This window comes from Marmota marmota, unplaced genomic scaffold (genome assembly GCF_001458135.2).
Source record: "Marmota marmota marmota unplaced genomic scaffold, marMar, whole genome shotgun sequence".
Classification (NCBI taxonomy): Eukaryota; Metazoa; Chordata; class Mammalia; order Rodentia; family Sciuridae; genus Marmota; species Marmota marmota.
The window spans coordinates 14,803,337-14,825,428 of record NW_026000019.1 but is presented as its reverse complement, the minus strand read 5'-3'; the positions used below and the strand labels follow the sequence as shown (position 1 = coordinate 14,825,428).

Sequence of the window (22,092 nt, the reverse complement as noted above, 5' to 3'; positions counted from 1 at the left end):
TCACTTAAAATGATGGCTAAAAAAAATTGACATCATTTCTATTGTAAAATTAGCAGTGGATGGGGCTGGGGATGTGGCTCAAATGGTAGCGTGCTCGCCTGGCGTGCGTGCGGCCCGGGTTCGATCCTCAGCACCACATACAAACAAAGATGTTGTGTCCGCCGAAAAATAAAAATATTTTAAAAAATTCTCTCTAAAAAAAAAAATTAGCAGTGGAATATTTGTCAATTAGCATCAAACAGCCTCATTAAATGCTTTTAGCAACAAATAATCTAGTCAAATATCCTGATCAGGTATGAAAAATATATTTATTCATTTCATGTAACAAATATTAAACACTTAACTATGTACCAAGCATTTCAATAAATCAATGAACTTGTTAAGATGTACTTGTGAAAAACAATTGTACTTAAAAACCTTTTATTGTTAGAAAGGAACAAAGCAAATGTCTATACACTCTAAAATTCAAACTGATTCATCTTTTTATCCATTCACATTAGAAACTATGAAGTTTGGCTTCCTGATTTTTGCAGTTGACCCTTTGGATTTTTATACAGTTTTCTCAGCTTTGCTGTAGTCTATGATGAAGTAAAATAGTTTTTGTTCCTACCTAATAACTGTTCGGATCATCCTTCATACCTCACCCAAAATATCTAAAAATGCTATGAACAGAAACTCTAATAAAGTAAGTGGTTTAGAGTGTGAGTAGTAGAATAGGAGTTATTTGTCACCCCATACCTGCCACCCTTTACTGCAAGTATGGCTTTGCCACTTGTCCAAGTCTGAAGTTTCTTTAAACCTTAGTTTTTTCCATTTATAAAATGGTGGGGGAAAATGCATAACGTCATAGGCTGGTAGGAGGAGTAAATGAGGTTAAACATGTAAAGCATTTCATATACTACTTAGTACATTGTAAATATGCAACATATTTGATCTATTAATATTACTAATGATACAAGTATTCAGATTATTGTTGGGCCTAGAAATAGAGGAGGTATTATCCTAGTGATCTTCAGTATACTTAGAGAGTCATTATTATTTTAGGTGTGTTATATTTATCATCTACCCACTCAATAAATATTATATAGCTGCTATTTGCTTGACTATTGTTAGGGGCTAGATGATGGAGTTCAAGAATTGTATACCCTTTGAGTAAAATTAATTATAAAGTTTAACTTTATTTTAGGGGAAAATTAAAAATAATTATAAATTAGCTATTTTCTAGGTCTTTTTGAAGAAGAGTTATCTATTCAACTATAGCTGTCTTGCTTCCTAAATCCAAGCAAGTGACATGTCACCTTAGCTTCACTGCTTTGATCCAGTAATATAAAGGTAACTTGTTGGGCAAGTGAAAACAATTTTGAGAGAACAGTCACTGATAAATAATTTATGTAAGTGGCTTGAGGTTTATATATATTCAGGGTGCTATTTAAAGTGTTAAACTGTAGATTTCAGAGGATTTAACTCTATTCCTATTAGAATATAAAATATCTCCTCATCCGAGCTAGGGTTATAGCTCAGTGGCAGAGCGCTTGCCTCACACATGTGAGGCACTGGGTTCGATCTTCAGCACTACATAAAAACAATAAACAAAATAAAGGTATTGTGTACAACTAAAAAATAAATATTAAAAAAATAATAAAATAAATAAACAAAATAAAGATATTTGTTCATGTATAACTAAAAATATTTTTTAAAAATATCTCCTCATCAAAATATTTTAAAAATTATGGCTTGACATTTACTTTAAGCTGTTTTTAAAGGAAAGTATTATATATTATCTGAAGGATTAACAAGATGGAAATGTAATCACTTTACCGGCCCTTTAGTTGCCTGTTCGAAAATGAATTATTCTTTCAATCCTTTATTACCACAATATACTGAATGTTAATACAGTCAATAAAAAACATTGAAAAGTTATTTTAACATGATAGAGACTATAACTTATACTTGTGTTCAGAACTTATGGTTTTTTTATTGCTTGAAGAATATTTGTTTTTCCAGTAAAAAAGCTTTCTGTGATATCAAAATAGAATTCATAGAGTGGATTATATATGTAGTAGCATATTTAATCTTGTCTTTAAAATATCAACCAAAATCAATGTTAAATTTCCTGATTCCGATTATTATTATTATTGGCTATATAAGAGAATAGCCTTTGTTTTAGAAAATATGCTCTGAAGTAGTTGATTATAGAGGTGGCAAAATATAAGAGCTGGTGAATCTGGAATGAGTACATAGAAGTACCTTGTATTATTTCAACTTTTTAGTAAGTTTGAAACTATATCAAAATATAAAGTTATTTTAAAAACCGTGCAACTTTACCAATTTATATAAATTTAGGAAATGATTTTTTGTCATAAATCACCTGTCATTATTCATTCCTGAATGTCTAGTGTTGATCTTTTCCCATGTACAAGAATACTACATCAAGAGCAAATAGAGTGAGTTAGTGATTTTGTTTTTAATCAAGAAGAATGAAAATTCCTGATGAATTAGAAGGAAAATACAATGCTTGTGAAATTATAAGTCTCTTCTATAACATTTTTAAATTCTTTGGTACAAACAAAGCAGATCATATAAAACATCTTATTTGAATATTCTTTTAAAGTGTAACTCTTCCACACAAAAACTTGAATACTGATGTTTATAGCAGCATTACTCGTAATATTAAAAAGCAGAAATAACCCAAATGCCCATCAGTGACGTGTTATTTGGCCATAAAAAGTAATAAATACTGAGGCTTACTGAAACATAGATGAGCCTAAGTGAAAGAAACCAAGCACAAAAGATCATATATTACATGATTCAATTTATTTGAAATGTCCAGAATAGGCAAATTTATAGAGACAAAACTTAGTAGTGCTCAGGAGTTGCAGGGAGGGGGTGGAATGGAGAATGACTGCTCATGGGTATAGAATTTCTTTGGAGGGCAATGAAAATGGATTCAGGAATTAAGCAATTAGTGATGGTTGCACAACTTTCTGAATATATTAAAACCACTGTAGGGCTGGATGTGTAGCACAGTGGTAGAGCATGTGTTTACATATGTAAGGACCCTGAGTTCAGTCCCCAGCACCAAAGAAACAAAAACCACTTAAAAGGATGAATTTTGTGGTATATGAATTATATCAGTGTAGTTCTTATTTTTTTAAAAAAGTATGGCTTTATGAATCACTCCTGCTTCAATGCCTCCCCATTATAATGAAGCTGAGAGTATAAAAATGAACAAGTTTACATGATGTGGTTTCTTATTACTTTACAGTCCTGATCTTTTATTTTTCTCCTCCTCGTTCTAATCTAGCTCCATTGCCTCTGTGCTTCAATTGGTTATTCTCTCTTCCTAAAACCTAGCACCTCCAATCCTGTAGTCAAAAGTTACTCTCTGGGTAAGGCCTTCCCTCACTATCCTCTTTAAAATTGTAAGCTCTTCAACGTTACCTATACCCCTTCCTTTCTTCTCCTCTGCACTATTTACCATCTAACACAGTATACATATTCCACTTCTTAATTTTGTTTTTTATTTACTCGTCATAGACTATAAATCCCTTAAGGGCAGAGATTTTTTTTTCTCTTGTTCACTGCTATATCCCAATGCTTAAAATAGTATTTCACATGTATTAGCACTAATGTTAAGAGACTGAATCTGCAAGTACAAATATAGGCAGCTATAATGAAAATCAGGAATATTAAGTAATTGAAGAGGGAGTTATATATTCAGGTAAGTTTCATTATTTTTAATGAAAATTTTAAATTAAGAAGGACTGACTAATTGATGCTAAGTTCTGATTGCGAGAAGGGAAAAAACAGTGTGATACCTTATATATTATGACAAAATATCAATATAGAACTTTTTCTTGGATGCTTCATTTGCTAACTCTCAATTTAGAGGACAGGTTTGTAGGGCTGGATTTTTTAAAAAATATTTTTAGCTGTAAACGGACACAAGAGCTTTATTTTATTTGTTTATTTTTATATGATACTGAGGATTGAACCCAGTGCCTCACACATACTGGGCAAGCACTCTACCACTAAGCTACAACCGCAGCCCCAGAGCTAGATTATTATTATGTTTTTTTAGAGCTAGATTATTTTGATGGGCTTTCTGACTATACATATTTTTCTTTGGCAAAATAAATTTAAAATATTTTAATTTTTTTAACCAGGTTTTGTTTTGATTGTTAATTTGGAAACTAATGGCATGGATCAGGAAAATGTGAGATTCTTTAGTACTAAGCTGCCCTTTTGGGGGGTGGGGTAGGTATGAGGGATTGAACCCAGGGGTGCTCAACCAGCGAGCCACATCCCCAGACCATTTTATTTTTTATTTTGAGACAGGGTCTCACTAAGTTGCTGATAGCTTTGAACTTGTGATCCTCCTGCCTCAGCCTTCCAAGCCACTGGGATTATGATATACACCACTGCACCTGGCTCTTAAACTGCCTTTGATATGTGAAAATCATACTCTCATTTTCAGTAATACATCATTTAATAAACCTTTATACATTGTTATCCATATGCTAGGCATTAAAAAAGTATTTTTTAAGAGGCTGGTTTGTGGCTCAGTGGTAGAGTGCTCGCCTAGCATGTGTGAGGCACTGGGTTCAATCCTCAGCACCACATAAAAAAGTAAAGGTACTGTGTCCATCTACAACTAAAAATTTTTTAAAAAAATCTGTCCAGAGGAAAAAAAATTATTTTAAAAAGTATTTTTTTTAATTAGTAGAACAGTTTTTGCTTTCTGAACTCATGAGGTATAGTGGAGCAAAACTGATATGTAAATAAGTATTTTCATTAAAGTAATAAGAGCAATAATAATGAAAATATGAATATGAGAGCTATTAACTCTGCCTTAAGGTGTCAAGAAAGACGTGGAAAAGTCATATTTCAGCTGAGTCTCAATATTATTATTGAGTCTCTTAATATTATCAGGCATATATGGTAAAATGATACCTCAAAGGAGGTACATAAAGTCATTCAACAAAGATCTTGGAGCACCTACTGTGTGCCAGATAATGTTCTAGATAGTGGGGGAATGTAAATGAACAAAACAAATGAATTTTTCCTGCCACTTTCAGTGGAACATGCAAATGCCAAGGGGAGCCTAGATCCCTATCAAGAAAAAAAAAAAAAACAGAAGCCATATCACACCTGAAAGTTTGAATATGATCTTAAACAAAATAAGTGGTTTATAACCTGGAATCTCCAGAATTATTGGTATGTCATAAAGTTATTACAAAAGGATTATCAATTCATGCTTAGATGCTAATAAGCAAGTATAGCTCGTGGACTTTGATAAAATATCTTTTACACCAATTTACCACTACTTTTCAATTTTATGTCTTTTTTGAGCAATAAAATAGAAATTTGCTTAAACATATAAATTCATTATGCCTTTTTCGACATTTTCTGTCTTCTCAATTAAGTGGAATTATAGCTAAAACTACTAGTAACTATCTGTCAGAATGGTTAATTTTTAAAAGAGGTTCTAATATATTCCTCTGGGTATCTATTGCCAGCATTGAAGCTGTTAGAACTTTTAGAGAAGCCAGCTAAAACTTCAGTAAATACTTAAGTGTGAGGCACTGCTCTAGACACTAGTATTACAAAAATTAATATAAAATAAGGTCTGTGTTCTCAGAGAACTTACAGTCAAAGTGAACTAGAGTCCAGGTGGAAAATAATGAAGGCTGAAGTAAATATGGAGAGACAGGTATGGATTCAGGATACATTAAGGAGCTTATACCTCTTACACAAGGAGAATCTCTAATTGAAGGCAGACTACTAGAACAGATGAAAAGAGTTTGGGAAAAGAGCTAATGTTTTGCTAATAGGGGGGTCTTTTTTTTTAAATTAAGAATATTGTTTTTTTGTAGCAGTAAGCCTGATCAATCTCCAGAAAATAGGGATAGTAGTTATTTATGGGTCTCTGAACATGCCTCTTCTTCCTGATTTTTTTCTGCTTGTTAATAAGGTGTAAAGCTGTAAAATAGTCTTAAATTAAACCATGTAAAGTATGTAATGTAAATCATTTAAAAATTAATCTGGATCTTCTTCACAATGACAGTATAAGTGTCAGGAATTGAAGAACAGTCGTTTGCTATGTTGGTGGATCTCTGAACCTTCAGCCCAACAATCTCACTCCTCTATTTCTTTCAGATTTCAGCCTTCTTTTCCTTACACAGACACACACACACACACACACACACACACACACACACTTCCTTTTCTTTCTTGCAAAGAAAGACAGAGCTATTGACTAGAAGCCCAGAATTGCCCCCAAGTTCCGACCACCAGCTCGAATTTTATGAAGTGGACTTGTAATATCCTTAATGTTGCTGTTGGCAGTCTGTTACAGATTCCATTATTGTGGATCAATGCAGTCGCCATGCGAGGTGGGGGGAGGAATGGAGGAGGAGGAGGAGAAGAAAGGAGGGATGAGAGCTTCCTATTCACTGATTTATCAACCTGCCTTTGCTCACAGGAAATCTTCATAAAGGGGGCTGGGATGCTGTTGAAATAGCTAAAGCAGGAAGGGGTTAGGGGGCTGCAGTTCTTGCGGATGATTAAAAGGAAATTTGAAAACCTTTCTCCTCCTCTAACAAAACAAAATGCTGAATTTGTTCTTTTGTCTTTGTTTTTGTTTGAGGATATGCTTTACTTAACTGATTAGCTATTGTGCTGTCTGGTTATCTAAGCTGCTTCCAGGGTAGGAACCTGTTTCTTTTTCTTTGAATGTCTTTATTCTTTATTTTCCCCTTGCTTTCTCCTATCATTAAATAAAAATCATTAGCTGGTTTCTCTTTCAGGCTAAAGCTTAACACCAAGAGACAGAGGACAAATTTCTCTCCTCTTTTCTTCTACCACCCTCTTTTAACCCTCTCTGTTTCCTTTCTCCCCCCCCCCACCCCCATCGTTGTATTAGATTGATGTAACAGAGACAGAATTCAGAGTGGAGGGAGGATCACATTTTCTCTTTCATTACAGCCTAGCCAGCAATTTAAGTGTTGGACCCCCAAGAATTTAGTCTCTGTGTCCCTTTTTTCCCACTTCATCATTCAATAATTGTGCTCTGTATGGAAAAGTTTTCTGGCTGGAGAATGAGTCTTCTTTCCCCGGGTGATGTGGCCGAGTGGTTGGATAGTAGCACCGAAGAGGAGAAGAGCCTTCTCTCATTTCTGGGTACGGTAGGGCTCACTTGTTCTTTTAACCCTTTGTTGTCCAAACTTTTCTTACTTTGGGGAATAATATCTCACATTTTATAAATCAACCTTTTATTTTTCAAAGGGAGAAAATAATTAAGAAAATGTTTAAGTTGTTTGCTTTTCAAGTTTTCTTGGTGTCTACAGAATTAGTGCCTCCAACACTGGCTATGAGAAATAAAAGACAGTTTGCTTTGCTTTAACAAAGAGTGCTGGCTCCATACAAGGCTTATCATGTCATCTGGACAGCTGTTCATGGTATTTATATAACTACTACTAGCTAAAAATTGTTATTGTTTTTCTACTATTCCCAATATAGTGATGGTGAGGCTTGTGATTGGGAGTGGAGTAAGCTTTGTGTGCATGAAAAGCCAACATAGGAATCAAGAAGTAGCTTTTTTGCAAGGTGTGAAATGTTTGTAATGCTCATGTAAGATTTCTACGAAGCATATTAAAAAGGACACATGGACCAGCCATTATTTTAACTTTATATTTACAGATGCTTTTTAATAAATTTCTAAGTGGCAATTATTGATCACAGATTTATTGATACAATAGACAAATAACTAAGAAAGTTAGGTTATAAATTCTGCATACCATTAAATGTGATAAAAATCTTTGTTGAGATTTACAAAAAAAATTTTATTGTACTTTTATTTATTAATGACAGCCTTCAGATTTATCTTTCATATATATTTTACTTATCTCATAATATATTTGCCTTAATATAAGTATACCTTTATTAAAAATGAACAAAATTGAGTTCATCTTCTAATTAATTCCTCATGGATATTTTCTAAGAGCTATGAATAATCTTCTGTCAATTTGAAAGCTATCTCTGTTATCATTTGAATCATCTCATAGTTAGTATAAGTTTGTTTTAATTCTGTTGTAAATCCTAATATTCTATCAATGATTTTTTTTTCATGCAATTTAGATGTAAAAGGTTGTCCTATTCGGGTCTTTTCCAATTCTGTGCTTAGGTAAATGTATTTAGATATTAATCCTATTTTTAATTTGTTTATCATAGCCTCACTTATGTTGGACTTTGGATGACTTTAAGAAACATATGCACTTCTGAAGTCCTGGTTTCTCTGGAGCCTATCTCATTCTACTTGCTTCTCATTCCTCTCCCACAGCATATACAAACATCCACATAAGGAAGCCTAAATTAGGGAAACACGGAGAAGAAAAACAAAAGCAGCCTTAAAACCAACAACTTAGATCCTAACACATGCTAGGAAAGGAAAACAGTCATCATTAAACATCTTTTCCGTACTCTTGAATATCTTTATCAGTTCTAATTATCTAGTGTCCAGATTTTTTTCTTCTCCTTTCTTCCTTTTTTTTTTCTTTTCTCTTTCTTTCTCTTCTTTTCATGGCCATTATCTCACTACACCTAAAAAGAATTTGATCAAATAAATAGATATGAGCAAATAAAAAAGCACTGCAGTGGTGTCCCTGCTCACCCCTACTCTGGGAAATTAGTAAATTCCTAATAATTCCTATTTATCTACAGATGGAGGTAATAAAGACAAAAGATTCTTAGAACTTATTTAAAAGAGAAATGCAATTAATTATTATGATTTCCAAATAGTCAATTCCCAATTAACTATCCAATGAAAGGAACCTTAGCATGTGTAATAGATAAAGCATAGGTAAGTCAGTTTCCTGATTCTGCTCAAGGGCTATGAAAAGTTTAGGTGCTGAGTAAATAGACAACTGTGTATCCCATGCTTTAGTGAGATACATCCAGCTAAGCCCTGGATGCCACGTGTCTTGTTTTTAAGGATTGAAGTTCTTCACCCAACCGTAACACCTCTACCTGTGGATAAATAAGAATTTACTAAGCATTTCCAGAGGAATTAGGAACAAAACTCTCTCAAATGTAAATTGTGATAGCTTGAAAATTAAACAAAACCCTTGTGATCTGACATTTGTTAATGAGAATGTGGTTTTCCCAATGAAGATACAGGAAAAAATAAGAAAGCTTAACCTATTCTGTGGAATCTAGCTCAGTACGGTGGCATATGCCTATAATCCCTGCAGCTTTGAGGAGAATGGAGGGTTGAAGCAGGATGATTGAGAGTTCAAAGCCAGCCTCAGCAACTTAGCAAGGCGCTATGCAACTCAGTGAGACCCTGTCTCTAAATAAAATATAAAAAGGGCTGGGGATGTGGTTTAGTGGTTAAGCTGCCCCTGGGTTCAATCTCCAGGACCAAAAAATAAAAAATAAATAAATTAATTAAAAACATGGCAAATCTAAATGGTTCAATCTAATAAAACCATATTATAAGAACATGTGACTATTAAAGCAGGGAGAAAGGATGTCCAGACTACATATGCTTAACTGGCTTTTAGTTGTTTAGTTAAAATTTATTTACTACTATTTATTCTTTTTACTATTTATTCTTTATTTATTTTTCTTTATTCTGTTTTAGTTTTCCCCCAGAAAAACAGCAGTTTGGTTTATTGTGGGAGAAATATTTAAAATTAAGATAATCCGTTAAAATTTATTTTATCTGAAAATTTAGACAAAGATCACCCTTATTTAAATCTTGGAGCATAGAACCTCAATTGCAGAAGTAATATTGGTCAGGAATATAATTTAATTTGGTACCCCAAATTAAATTATATTTGGTGAGAGACATCCAGCTAAGCCCTGGATGCCACGTGTCTTGTTTTTAAGGATTGAAGTTCTTCAAATAATCAAATAATATGAATTTACATAAACATATTAAATTGAAAATCTAAGAAATGTGGATAATTAGGCCTGGTTTTATGGGAGTAGATGAATTGAAGGTCACCTAAGATTTGGCAAATAGGTGAAAACCACTAGCAAAGACAAAACACCTGGGAGTGAATGTGGCCAGTTTGAGATCAGAGATCAACTGACTATGGCAACTTTGGGGAATTGTTGGCAGAAAAGAGTAAACAGGTAAGTTAAGGCCAGGTGAAATATTTTTTAAAAANAACTAATAAAAAAAACAAAAAAAAATATTATGGGGTCTCTTGAACAATTATCATTGGTCAATCAGTCACATTTGTTCATGTTTTATAATTTTGTATACAAAAAGTACTAGGAATTGCTTGGGTTGCTATTAATATGAACTGATGAGACATACAAGATACATCTGTGAATATAGTGTTTTCCCTTAATTTGAGAATGTTACTATGATATTTTGGTTTTTTACATCATTGGGTTCACCAAATCAAAACTTTTTAAATCTCTTTCTACATTTTGTTCACCTTTCTTAATGAATTTTTTGAACTTAGCATTCACTATGTTAAGGTTGTTCCTTTTTAAGTTTGATCTCCATCTTCCTCAAAAAGAGTAATAGCGTTAACTATTCCAACAGCTGCAGCAAGGACAGTGACAGATAATAGATGCAGTGCTTAGCTTATAACAAACATTCAATATTATCTAAAATTATAAAATATTTTCCTCTAGACAAATTTTTGACAAAAGAGATGCTAAATAGCTTTATAGGAGTACATCTTTTTCTTTTTTAAAAAAAGTATCTAAAAATCATTTTCTCTGTTTTTTTCAAAGTATGATAAACAATTCTAAAAATGTAGACATCAGAACTCATGACATGTGTAGCTATGTTATTTATGTTAAGTATATGCATGGATGACATGATGATATATGAACTTTAATTAAATAGATTTAACAAAAAGTAAAAATAGTTGATAATTAAGATTATTTGGCTTAATATCATTTTTTAATATACACCTTTCTCATTTAAGATATTTTCAGAGGCTTTTGGAACCTGATTTGAGAACATTTGCCCCAATTCCTCTCAGACTTTTTCTGCTACTTGCCTCTACTAACTGGCACACAGTCCTACAGGCTTGCCTGCTGCAATTTACTCTGTAAGACTCATCTAGCGTCTTTTTGCCTGGGGTCTTCTTTGGTAAATCTGCAGGGCTGACTTCCTTACCTTCATAAGAATTGACTCACACCAATCCAACTGCATATTTTAAACTACAGTACCTTTTCATCTCCCTCACTACTTTTTTATTTCCTCTAAAACACTTATCACCTTCCAATGTGCAATATCATATATTGTTTGCTAACCTAACTTCATATAAGTTCACAAAAGCATACATTTCTGATATGAGTACATAGTGGACATTCAGTGAAAATTAGATGAATTAATAAATGAGTTCTTATATAATATAAATAAACACACATGCAGTGTACACATACACATATAACTGATTATTTTTACCTTGTTAAGAAATGTGTTTTCACAAGAATTCATTAGATTTCAATGGAATTTCAGAAATATTCTAAATTCCTATGCTTTAGTGTCTTGAATAGGGCTGGGATGGTGGTGAGGATAAGTTGTAAAAGGAAAGATACGTTTGATGGTAGTAGGTACAAAAGAACTGTAGTAATTGTCCTGCCTTCAAGTAGCTAGCCAAGAATAACAATCTTGAGAGGAAACGTGGCACATATGTTAAATTTTAAAGAAAAATATCAGAAATGACATATCTAGTTACTAAAAAGAATAGTTAAGTCATTGTGCAAGTCCAAAACAGCCATGGTACTGGAAAGCTAGAGCATTTTGATAGCTTAAAGATGTTAATAGTTGGGAAAATAAAATTCTTTTGGTTCATCAGAATTGCCCATGGAGAATGAAGCTAGGAGCAAAATTTAATTCTTTAATTCTTTCATATTTTATGGTACTGTTCTTATTTTTTAGCCACATTCTTAATATTTATTCATTTAACAAATGTTTTTAAGCACCTATCAAATGTCAAGTACAGGGATAAAGAATGGGGATCTGTGGGTTAAAAAAAACAACATGGTATGCTTTTAAACAAAATAAAAATCATAGCAATACATTTTATTGTAAAACTTTAGCAAATGCAGAAAGAAGAAAATAATTTTTTTTTCTCCTTTTTTTTTTTAATTTTTTATTGTTGGTTGTTCAAAACATTACAAATTTCTTGACATATCATATTCCACACTTTGATTCAAGTGGGTTATGAACTCCCACCTTCACCCCATACACAGATTGCAGAATCACATCAGTTACACATCCATTGATTTACATATTGCCATACTAGTGTCTGTTGTGCTCCGCTGCCTTTCCCATCCTCCACCCTCCCCCCTCCCCACCTCTCCCCTCCCCTCCCCTCCTCTCTCTCTACCCCCTCCACTGTATAACCCTGAGGGTCTCCTTCCATTTCCATGCAATTTCCCTTCTCTCTCCCGAAAATAATAATTTTGAATTCACTATCTCCCAGGAAACTACTCTTTTAGGGTTCTCCCAAATACATAATTATTTTGTTCCCTTATAAAACATTCAGGAATTTTTTGGCATTTACTTCCTGATAAGTGAACTAAAGACCATGAATACACTATTAGGTTTTAAAGGAGAGGCTGACTTCTGTTTGTTGAACAGATAATTCCTTCATCAGAGTACCTTTAGGCCAGCATAGTGGCCCATGCCTGTAATCCCAGTGGCTCGGGAAGTTGAGATAGGAGGATCCTGAGTTCAAAGCCATTCTCAGCAATAGCGAGGCACTGAACAACTCAGTGAGAACCCTGTCTCTAAATAAAATACAACAAAAGAGCTGGAGATGTGGCTCAATGGTTGAGTGCCCCTAACCCTCCCCCGCCCCTCCCAAAAAAAACCCTGGTACCAAAAAAAAAAAAATAGTACATTTGCTCCTATTCAGTTGTCATTTTCTTTGCCATACTTTGCAAAGAAAGCACATTGACATAAAGGAAAATGTGTATGTTAAAGAAATGGCATCCATTATAATACTACTTCACTTTGGCATTAGGGAGCCCCTTTTTTCCAAAAAGCTAATTTTGCATCATGGTATATATAAACCTAATCTTGTCTTCATCTCTGATTGGTCTGAATTATCTAGTCTATTAAATGATGAGGACCAGGATAGGAAAGGTGATATGGTTTTAACAAAATCACATAGATAGTTGGTAGAGGTACAAAGAAAAGCAATCAAATAATTTGTTTTTTTTTTGTTCAATACATCATCTAATATGGATCCATGTTGAAGTTATATTTCATCGTCATAAATTGTCACCGCATCTTAGTTCATACTCAGTGGCAAAGGAAATGAAGAAATAACTTTAAAACTTAACCAGGTATTATATAAGTTTTTTCTGCCTTTCAATGTGAAGATGAAAATATTATTTTTAAAGGATGAAATAGCAAATGAAGCAGTTTTCAGACTTTTATCTACTGAAACAATATTGTGTGTCTCTTGTCTCAATTATAGAAAGTGATTGTAATTAAATATTGTGACTCTGAGAGGAACTTTACAGAAGGTGAAAGGCAGTGCAAGTTCATGTGAGGGTGGGGAGAGCACTCTCTAATGTTGGCCTACTGGAATTAGTGGAGATTTTCCCTCCAGTTAGCAGAAATGTAGCTTTAAGAGAATAGTAGCAGCTTTCTTTTTCTGCTTGGAAATTTAAAGTTAAAGGTATTAGGACTGATTTCACATACAAGCCTGCCTATGACTAATCCAGCAGGTTGTCCATTCTGTCCTTGACAAGGAAGGCTGCCACCTTGTTTCTCAATGAACATTGGTTTTTAGGGGATAACTCTTCTGAGCACTAAAGAACCTGGATATTTCAAAGGCCTGTTTTATATTAGGATATAAATTGCAGTGCTATGGAGGGTTGAGAAATAGACATAATGTAAAGTATTTCTTCTTTTCGCTAGTTGATTTAGCTTACCTCATTTCCTTTATTTTCCCACCATAGTGGCAATTGTTCAGTCTTCAAAAATAATTTGATGCCAGGCATGGTGGTACACTGTAATCCCAGTGGCTCTAGAGGAGGAGACAGAAGGATCTGAGTTCAAACCAGCCTCAGCAAAAGCAAGGCCCTAAGCAACTCAGTGAGACCCTGTCTCTAAATAAAATACAAAATAGGGCTGAGGATGTAGCTCAGTTGTCAAGTGCCCCTGAGTTCAATCCCTGGTACCCACCCCTCCCAAAATAAGGGTTTTTTTAATTCTTCCTCTGGACTCAGTAACATCCTATAAACTACAACAGAGTTGTGATTTTATTTTTTCATGATACCATGTGAGAATTGAAAGAGGAAAAAAAAGTACAACAAATGCCATATTTATTAGAGTTTGAATGTAGTTGCTCATTTTAGCCACTATCATTTCAAATAGTTTAAGTATTAGATATATTTACTTCATAGGTTCATATGCATGAAATCTAGAATAACATGGTTGGGAAAAAGTGACAAAATTAGGTTCAATTTTTTTCTTTATCCAGAACATTGCTTATAAAGGAAACTGTTTACTGGATCACTGTATCCTACCTTAATGAAACTTATTTTTCTCCTAGTTTGATTTTATTGTAAATTATTTAGAGATTAAAATATGCCATACTATACTGTAATAGTCTAGTGTATCTTAATTTGATATTTATAGGCAATTATCAGAGGAAAAAAGTGTTCTACACTCACCAGCTCCTTTCCCCACCTGTCTTGTCCACTCATCATAGAATCACCTAACTTAGGTAATCACTCTGTAAAATCATATTCTTGAAGTATGAAGGTCTTGCTGTTCAGTGTGCTTCTACAAGCTGATTTGCTTAAATTCCTTTGTGCCATTCCCATGAATCTGAGCTAATTATACTGCCATTTTTTCAGAGATGTGCGTTAGAAGTCATGTGTGCCTAATTCTAAAAATGGCTTCGTACATTAAGGCTCATTTACCCATTGACGGTTAGACAGAAGTTGAGAGACTTACAGTTATTGGTCATAATTTTAAAAAAGAGCAATAACATGGAATTCTTATACTGCAGGCATATAAGACACGCTTTTGTTAACTTCTCAGCCATTAGGAATGTTGCAGTTTGCCTCTTATCTTTCTGGCCAAGATGTCACAGAGCAGATACCTTTAGTCATGGAAAAGAGTATCAGTGTCTGGCATGCAAATAGTAATAGGGTAAGCACTTCCAGTTGGGTTTTCTTAGGAGGATTGATTTGTGTACCTTACTGGGTCTGTGTAAGATGGTGTCCTTTTAGTACTAGGTGAATATAAATTTCAGGAAATGTTTTTTTTCTTGCTGCAGATTAGTGTAATACAGTGAAATTTTCTGAAACTGAGGGGAGGCAGTGGTTGGACGTCTGTTAATAGCCTGAAAGTAACTAATGAGGATGTGCAGTCGAAACGATTGATTGAATGAATAGCTGCAGTCCTGTGTGTTTCTTTCTCGCTTGCTCTCTCTGCAAGCTGTAGAGAGGGAGTGGGAAGAGCAAGACAGGGAGGGAGCGAGAGAAAAAATGCTTTCTCTTAAGTGGAAGTAGCACGGATCCCAGGGGCCAGGAGGCCAGAAATGGAAGTTTAAACTGCATCTATCTTTTAAAGGGAGAACAGCAGGAATCAAAATGTCAGTCTCCGGAGTCACGATTTACTCCGTATTTTTTAAGATCTGGAAGATAACACAGAATACTTTTTTTAGGATGTGGGTTTTTTTTTTTTCCCTTGTCCATGTTGAGATTATCTAATGTTATCTGAGAAGCTGGATTCCTATATGTCTGTCAGTTGAAGTGGAGATGGGAAGCAGTTGTGATAAAGGTATAATATGTATATATCTTCTGTGTGTGCATGTGTATGTGCATATATGTGTGTGTATATACGTATATATATATATTGCTCTATGAAAAAAATCTTAAAATGCAGCCTTAGTACAGTTTATAGTAATTAAATTGGAGAAGATCATATCATCTGCAAAATTCTAAGCTTGTTAGGCCAGTTTAAACAGATTTGTGATTCCAGAGTAAGATCTCAGTTAGTAAGGTCATATTGCCAGAACAAGGAGAAGCTGATCTATTTTTATATCTGCATAGGCATATATATTATTTTATCCTGGCAGCAGCTTTCAGTCTTCTTTGTTGCAATCCAGTGAATTATTTTATCAGCACAGAACCGAACTTTGACCTTTGTGCAAACCCCATCAAATCATATGCAACTCTAGACTATATTTTGTTCACAAGAATATTAGAAATTTCTTTTGATTCTGTTAACTCCTATATTGCTGATAAAGAAGTAGATTTTTATACTAAAAGATGCAAATATTAAGTGAGCTTAAAGATATTAACCAAAACTTGGGCAATTATTTTTATATTACACAAAACAAGATATAAGGTGTCACACTAAAACAGATTTTTAACTTTGACCAAGTCTCTCTAATGTCAAATGCCACAAAGAAAATTATGAGGAGATAAAATGTAATTAATCTTTAAAGTAGATTTTTTTTTTAGAAACCATTAATTTTACAGTTTGGTGAAAGCTGCTAAGTTGGGTGCTTAGTTAATGATGTTTCAACTTTCCTCTTTTCCAGAGGTGCCAGCAGAAAGGTCTCCCCGTAGACGGAGTATCTCAGGGACCAGTACATCAGAGAAACCCAATTCCATGGACACTGCAAATACCTCACCCTTCAAAGTACCAGTAAGTGTTTCTTTTCTCTAAAATATTTTGCTTTTTTCCTTTCTTATTAAAGACAGCTGCTAAAAAAAAAAACCCAAACATTTTATACCTCAAGAGTTTCTTTACAATACCCAGGTTAAAGAATAGTGTTACCAGTTTGCATACATTATCTGTGGTGAATGTCCACTATTTTCAGTATTAGAGTTTAGAGAATATTGTTTTCACTCATGGGATATTTCCAAAATATATAACTAAGTACATTGAATTTTAATTTCTGTGAACTATAGAGTGTAAATCTTTGCAGTTATACTTTTATCAAAGTTGCTAGGGAAAACCTATCACAATTCTGTAAAAATGTTTGTGGGAGTTCTGTTTTTAGAGATAGGGATATGATTTCTTTTTTAAAATTTCTAGAGCTAGATCATAAGCACAGAGTAGTGAGACTCACAAAGTTGCCAAGCAATTTTAAAGAATTAGAGAATTGTAAATTCTAATGCCGAGAAATGGCCTGTTCTTTGCTTAAGCTGTCTTTTAGATGACCATTTAAGTGCTTAAGAAATACAGTGAAAGACAATAATTCCTTAAACCCAATAACAGTACTGAGAATATTAAATACAAAAAGTATGCTGAGATGGAAGGACCACAGGTGATCTAGTCAGCTGAGCACTAGGCTCAGGCCTGGTTTGTGCCTTTGGATATAATTAAGTAATTCAGATTTTAAGTCATCTCTTTTATTTGATTATTGGATAAAAAATATACTTTCTTTCTAAACACATCATGTTATTAAAATTTATATTGAAAGAATTGCTTCATAAGGATGGTCATTATTCTAGGTATAATAAAAATCAATAAACAGTAGAAATAAAATTTTCTATTGGAAGAAAATTTTTCTTTCTCTTCATTCTCTCAGGTTAATATGGCACATTCTTTCTTCCTTTATTCCAATACTATTTTTTTTTTAAGTTGAAATGATCTTTTAGGGCAGAAATATTTTGAGGTGTATAAGCTGACATTCGTATGTAAGTTAACCAAAATGTTGTTTTATTTTGTAGTAATTCTGAGGAACAATATTTCCCCTTCTTTTACTTTAGGGGCACATAGTATTTGTGGACATCTATACCTGTGACACCATTCAAAGTTTCACACATTTTCTCATTTTAAAAGATCACAAGTGTCAGATTAATATTTTTATCAAATTATTACAGGAATTTTGCAAAATTGGATTTAGTGTCTTTTACTAATTTTTTGTACCATAGACTTAGCTATTTTTTTTATGAATAGAAACAGCAGTTTTTTTTCTTTCCCCTCTTCTTATTTTCCTGATGAACCAGATAACAGTATAGTAAATCTGTACTGATGTGCTTAACTGAGTTAAGATTGAGTTAGAATTTGATGTTTTCACACCATCATGCTGGAAGCAAATGGCAAATTCTTTAAATTTTTTAAGGTTAATAAATGAAGAAGAATATTTCTCTACAGTATGGTGACATTAAAGTACATCCTATATCAAATCTGAAGTTTATGGTGAGACTTTTTAAATTTGAATTAAGAACCACAATTTTCATTTATTTAAACAATAAGGTGACAGTTAATTTAACATTTTTCTTAATAAGACTAATAATTCTTAACTGAAATTATAAAGCAGTGATATGGACATATGTGGAAACTAGTTCTGCTTACAAACCAGGTACTCTTTTGGTAATCTTAGAAATAAATGAGAGAGCCAGACTCAGTGGTGCATACCTGTAATCCCAGTGACTCGGGTGGCTGAGGCAGGACAATTGCAAGTTACCCGTGTCTGCAATTTAGCAAGACCCTCAGCAACTTAGTGAGACTCTGCCTCAAAATAAAAAGGGTGGGGAGTGTAGCTCAGTAGTAAAGCACCCTTGGATTCAATCCCCACAGGAAGGAAGGAAGGAAGGAAGGAAGGAAGGGAGGGAGGGAGGGAGGGGAGGGGAGGGGGAGAGGAGAAATGAGGGAATGAGAAAAAGAAGAAGCCTTTCACTAGTGAATTGCAGTGACAAAGCTCAGGCACTTAGCTATCTAGGAGTCTTAACCACCATTCATAGGCGGTCACCTAGTTAGTTTTCTGGAAAATAACCATAAGGATACACTGATTACCAGCCAAACAAAAAAGTAGAGGGAAAAACAGAATATAAGTCAAGAAATCATAAAAACAATTTGAATCCATTTAGGATAAAGGCAAACAGACTTACATTTGTTAATAGCCCTTAAGGTTGCCATTGAGAAACCAAAATATTCTGACTAAATGAGGCATGTCAGTACTTGGATATATGTAGAAGTATGTTTGTATTTTTTAAATTTATGTATAACACTATTAGTTAATGTGACTCTTTGTTAAACATATTTCTGATTTAGAAGTATGTCTTATTTCTAGATCAACACAATGTATTTTGTTATTAATATCACAATGGACTCTGAATATGGGAAAGCAATGCAAAAGGAAGCCAAACTTTGAAATACTTAAGTTGACAGTATTTCAAAGAAGATCATTTCCATATTAGTTTTATGAAGAGATAAAAGTGATATTTTAGCACAGGTACTCATGGTTCTTGGATTCAGATGTCGTTACCATGGTGAACAGTAGGTTTACCACTCATCAAGTAGACTCCTAAAAGAACAAGCAATATACTCTCATAAAGGGCCGTATTCTTCCCTATTCCATTTTCAGACTTACCAAGAAGTAGGTAAGCCTGGTAACACAGGTCATTAACAAGATAGTATGTAACCCAAGATTTTATCAAGGAACAATATTTGAACTGATTTTCAAAGACTGGAAGAAAATAATTGACAAGGGAAATACAGTGTTCCAGGCTTATGGAATAGCATTTTGCAAAGATAACATTATGAGACCTTTGACCTGGGTGAACAGAAAGGATTTGATGAGACAGGATTTGAAAAGTATGGCAGAAGAGAATCGAGAAAGAGAGGTTGTGGCAAGACTGTGATGGGTTTGTCAGGCTTAACTAAATTATGTTGGCTGCTGAAGAATTAGAGATACATTGATTGAAACATTTGTCTTTGGCTCAAAAACTGAATCAAGTTGTGTAAATATCACTAAGTACTGGTAAATTACTTGATTTTTTTTTTCCTTAAGTAATGCTGTTTTGCTCTTACTATCACCATCCTAATTTAGAATAATAAAGTAAGGTTCTTCAATAGAAGGTTAGCCCAAGGTATGAGGGTATAGCTTAGTGGGCACATTCACAAGGTCCAGCACCAAGAAAAAAAAAAAAAGGCCAGCACACATGAAACCTTCAGCTAATATTTCTAGTGTAGTGGTTTACTTTAAGGAGATCCAAAAGAGGCCAGAGGTTGCTCATATCCTGGATAAGTCAGAAATAAGAACAGTGAACACCAAGAGGGAAGCTCAAAACTTTAGTATGTCTTCCTTATTAACAAAAAGTTATGAAATCTTAAAATAAGTAACAGTACAGCAGGAGTATATGTATTTCTTATTATAAGGCTCCTGAACACATAGATTAAGGCAAGGTCTTGGTTTTGAGGACTATTTAAATGTATTTTTATTTTATCAAATCATAGTCATAGGAAAAAACATAGATCTTCAGGATAGTCTATCTGTTCTTCCTCCATCCTCGTTCTGTATTTCTTTACACATACCTTAATTCCAATTGTTTATTTGTCTATAGGCCTGTTTCCCTCATTGGATAATGAATATCTGTTACAACCCCAAGTGCATAGATAGTAAACAGTCAACAAATAATTGTTGAATAGATGAAATATGCATGAGTAGAATGAGTTTATCTCACAGTTGTTCTCTTGTTATTAGTAATAATGTCTCTAATCAAGTGGAATAATAAATATTTAATATCATTTTGTAAAGAGATAGAGAGAATTTTTTAATATTTATTTTTCAGTTTTCTGTGGACACAACATCTTTATTTTATTTTTATGTGATGCTGAGGATCGAACCCAGCGCCCCGCGCATGCCAGGCAAGCGCGTTACCACTTGAGCCATATCCCCAGCCCCAATTTTAATATCATTTAATAAGATATTATTTGAAAGGAATGTGCCTGTGAAGAAGTTAGATTATTCTCCTAAACAAAGAGAAATTTTAATTAACATTTTGAGTTCAGAGCTATGGTATTTTATGTATGTAGTTTATACTGTGTCTACTTACATTGAAAACTGAAACTAGATAGAATTCTTTATTTAATGATATTTTCAGGAATATTCTTTGAGCCCTTTAGGTGTCATACATATGTATAAACTCACAATGTTTTCACAGGTGTGAGTTTTGACCATTAGATTTGTCAAAAACAATTTTAGTTATTTGAATAATTTTTTTGCCTCTTTTAAAAGCATCATGTTTTTTTTTCTTTGACATCTTGCTAGATTTTTATCTTTGTATATTTGTGTTTTCCTTTGAATAAAAACAGCATTTATATATTTTATACATTGCTTAAACTACACTTAAAATGATATTACAGGGGTGGTGGAGACAATTGAGTAAACTAGTAAGTTATCCAGCTACTTTAATTCAGAATGGTAAAATGATGATGTCCTGTAATTATATTTGTTTTTTAAACAACCTTCTTTCTTTATATTTTATCATAAAGTGACTTTGATATTTATGGTTTTGTATCAAGTCTACTTAGACCATGCTATCAATTTGACTTTGGCTAAGAGAAAGCTGCCTGTGTTCCAGGCCAGGTGCTTGGCTGAATGTTCCCATTTTCATAACACAGTGGTCTGAGTTGGCCTTCCATGTGAGTGTAGCACAATGCAATCACAGCTGCTTAATTTGTATTAGCTTTGAGCTTGCTCTGAAAGAATTGAAACACTAAAAAAATATGCCAAGACAACCAGAAAGCACAGTTGAACTAAGGCAGTAGCTGCATATTTCTGTGTGACCTTCCTTGTGCTCTTGTTGCTGTGACACCTGAGCATTACCAATCAAATAATACAGTAGATATAAATGACTGTCAAAAGACAAAAGCTTTCATAATTTTTTAGAAGAAAGTAAAGCCCCAGAAAATAAATGTAGACTATGTTAAGAGTCTTAAAAAGAAATATCATGTCCTTTCTTAAGTATAAGATACAAGGCTCGGTTGGTATTTGTTTCGAATGGAATCCTCAATAAGATCGATATAAGTGTTTTTCCAAGTTAAAACAAAGGACCAGAAAATTGTATTATCTAAACCTGTGGTTTTCAGCTCTTAACTATACGTACAAATCACCTTTAGGAACTCCAAACAGTGTATTAATGCTTAAATTTCACCTCACATCAGATAAATTATAATCTCTAGGTTCAAATCTTGATCTCTGGACTAGAGCCCCATCTTCTGTATTTTTTAAATGTTTCCATATAAATGTATTTAAATGTTCCCATATAAATGTATCTTTATATGCAATCCAGGGTCTAAATTATTGGTAAAATATTACAAATTCATTTTAGTTAGTGTCTTACCTG

At 33.6% G+C, this 22,092-nt stretch overlaps 1 protein-coding gene across 11 annotated transcripts in view; it reads left to right on the top strand.

Annotated features, from left to right (window-relative positions):
- Rasal2 (RAS protein activator like 2) overlaps nucleotides 1–22,092 on the top strand; it is a 338,051-nt gene that overhangs the window by 214,210 nt on the left and 101,749 nt on the right. For 9 of the 11 annotated variants that reach the window (XM_015491761.2, XM_048809957.1, XM_048809956.1 and 6 more), the window contains one exon: nucleotides 16,551–16,657. In XM_015491761.2, coding sequence (XP_015347247.2) covers nucleotides 16,551–16,657 — 107 coding nt within the window. Of the gene's footprint in view, nucleotides 1–6,592; nucleotides 7,183–14,986; nucleotides 15,785–16,550; nucleotides 16,658–22,092 lie in introns of those variants that run through there. The other 2 variants (XM_048809958.1, XM_048809961.1) reach the window with 2 other exon arrangements.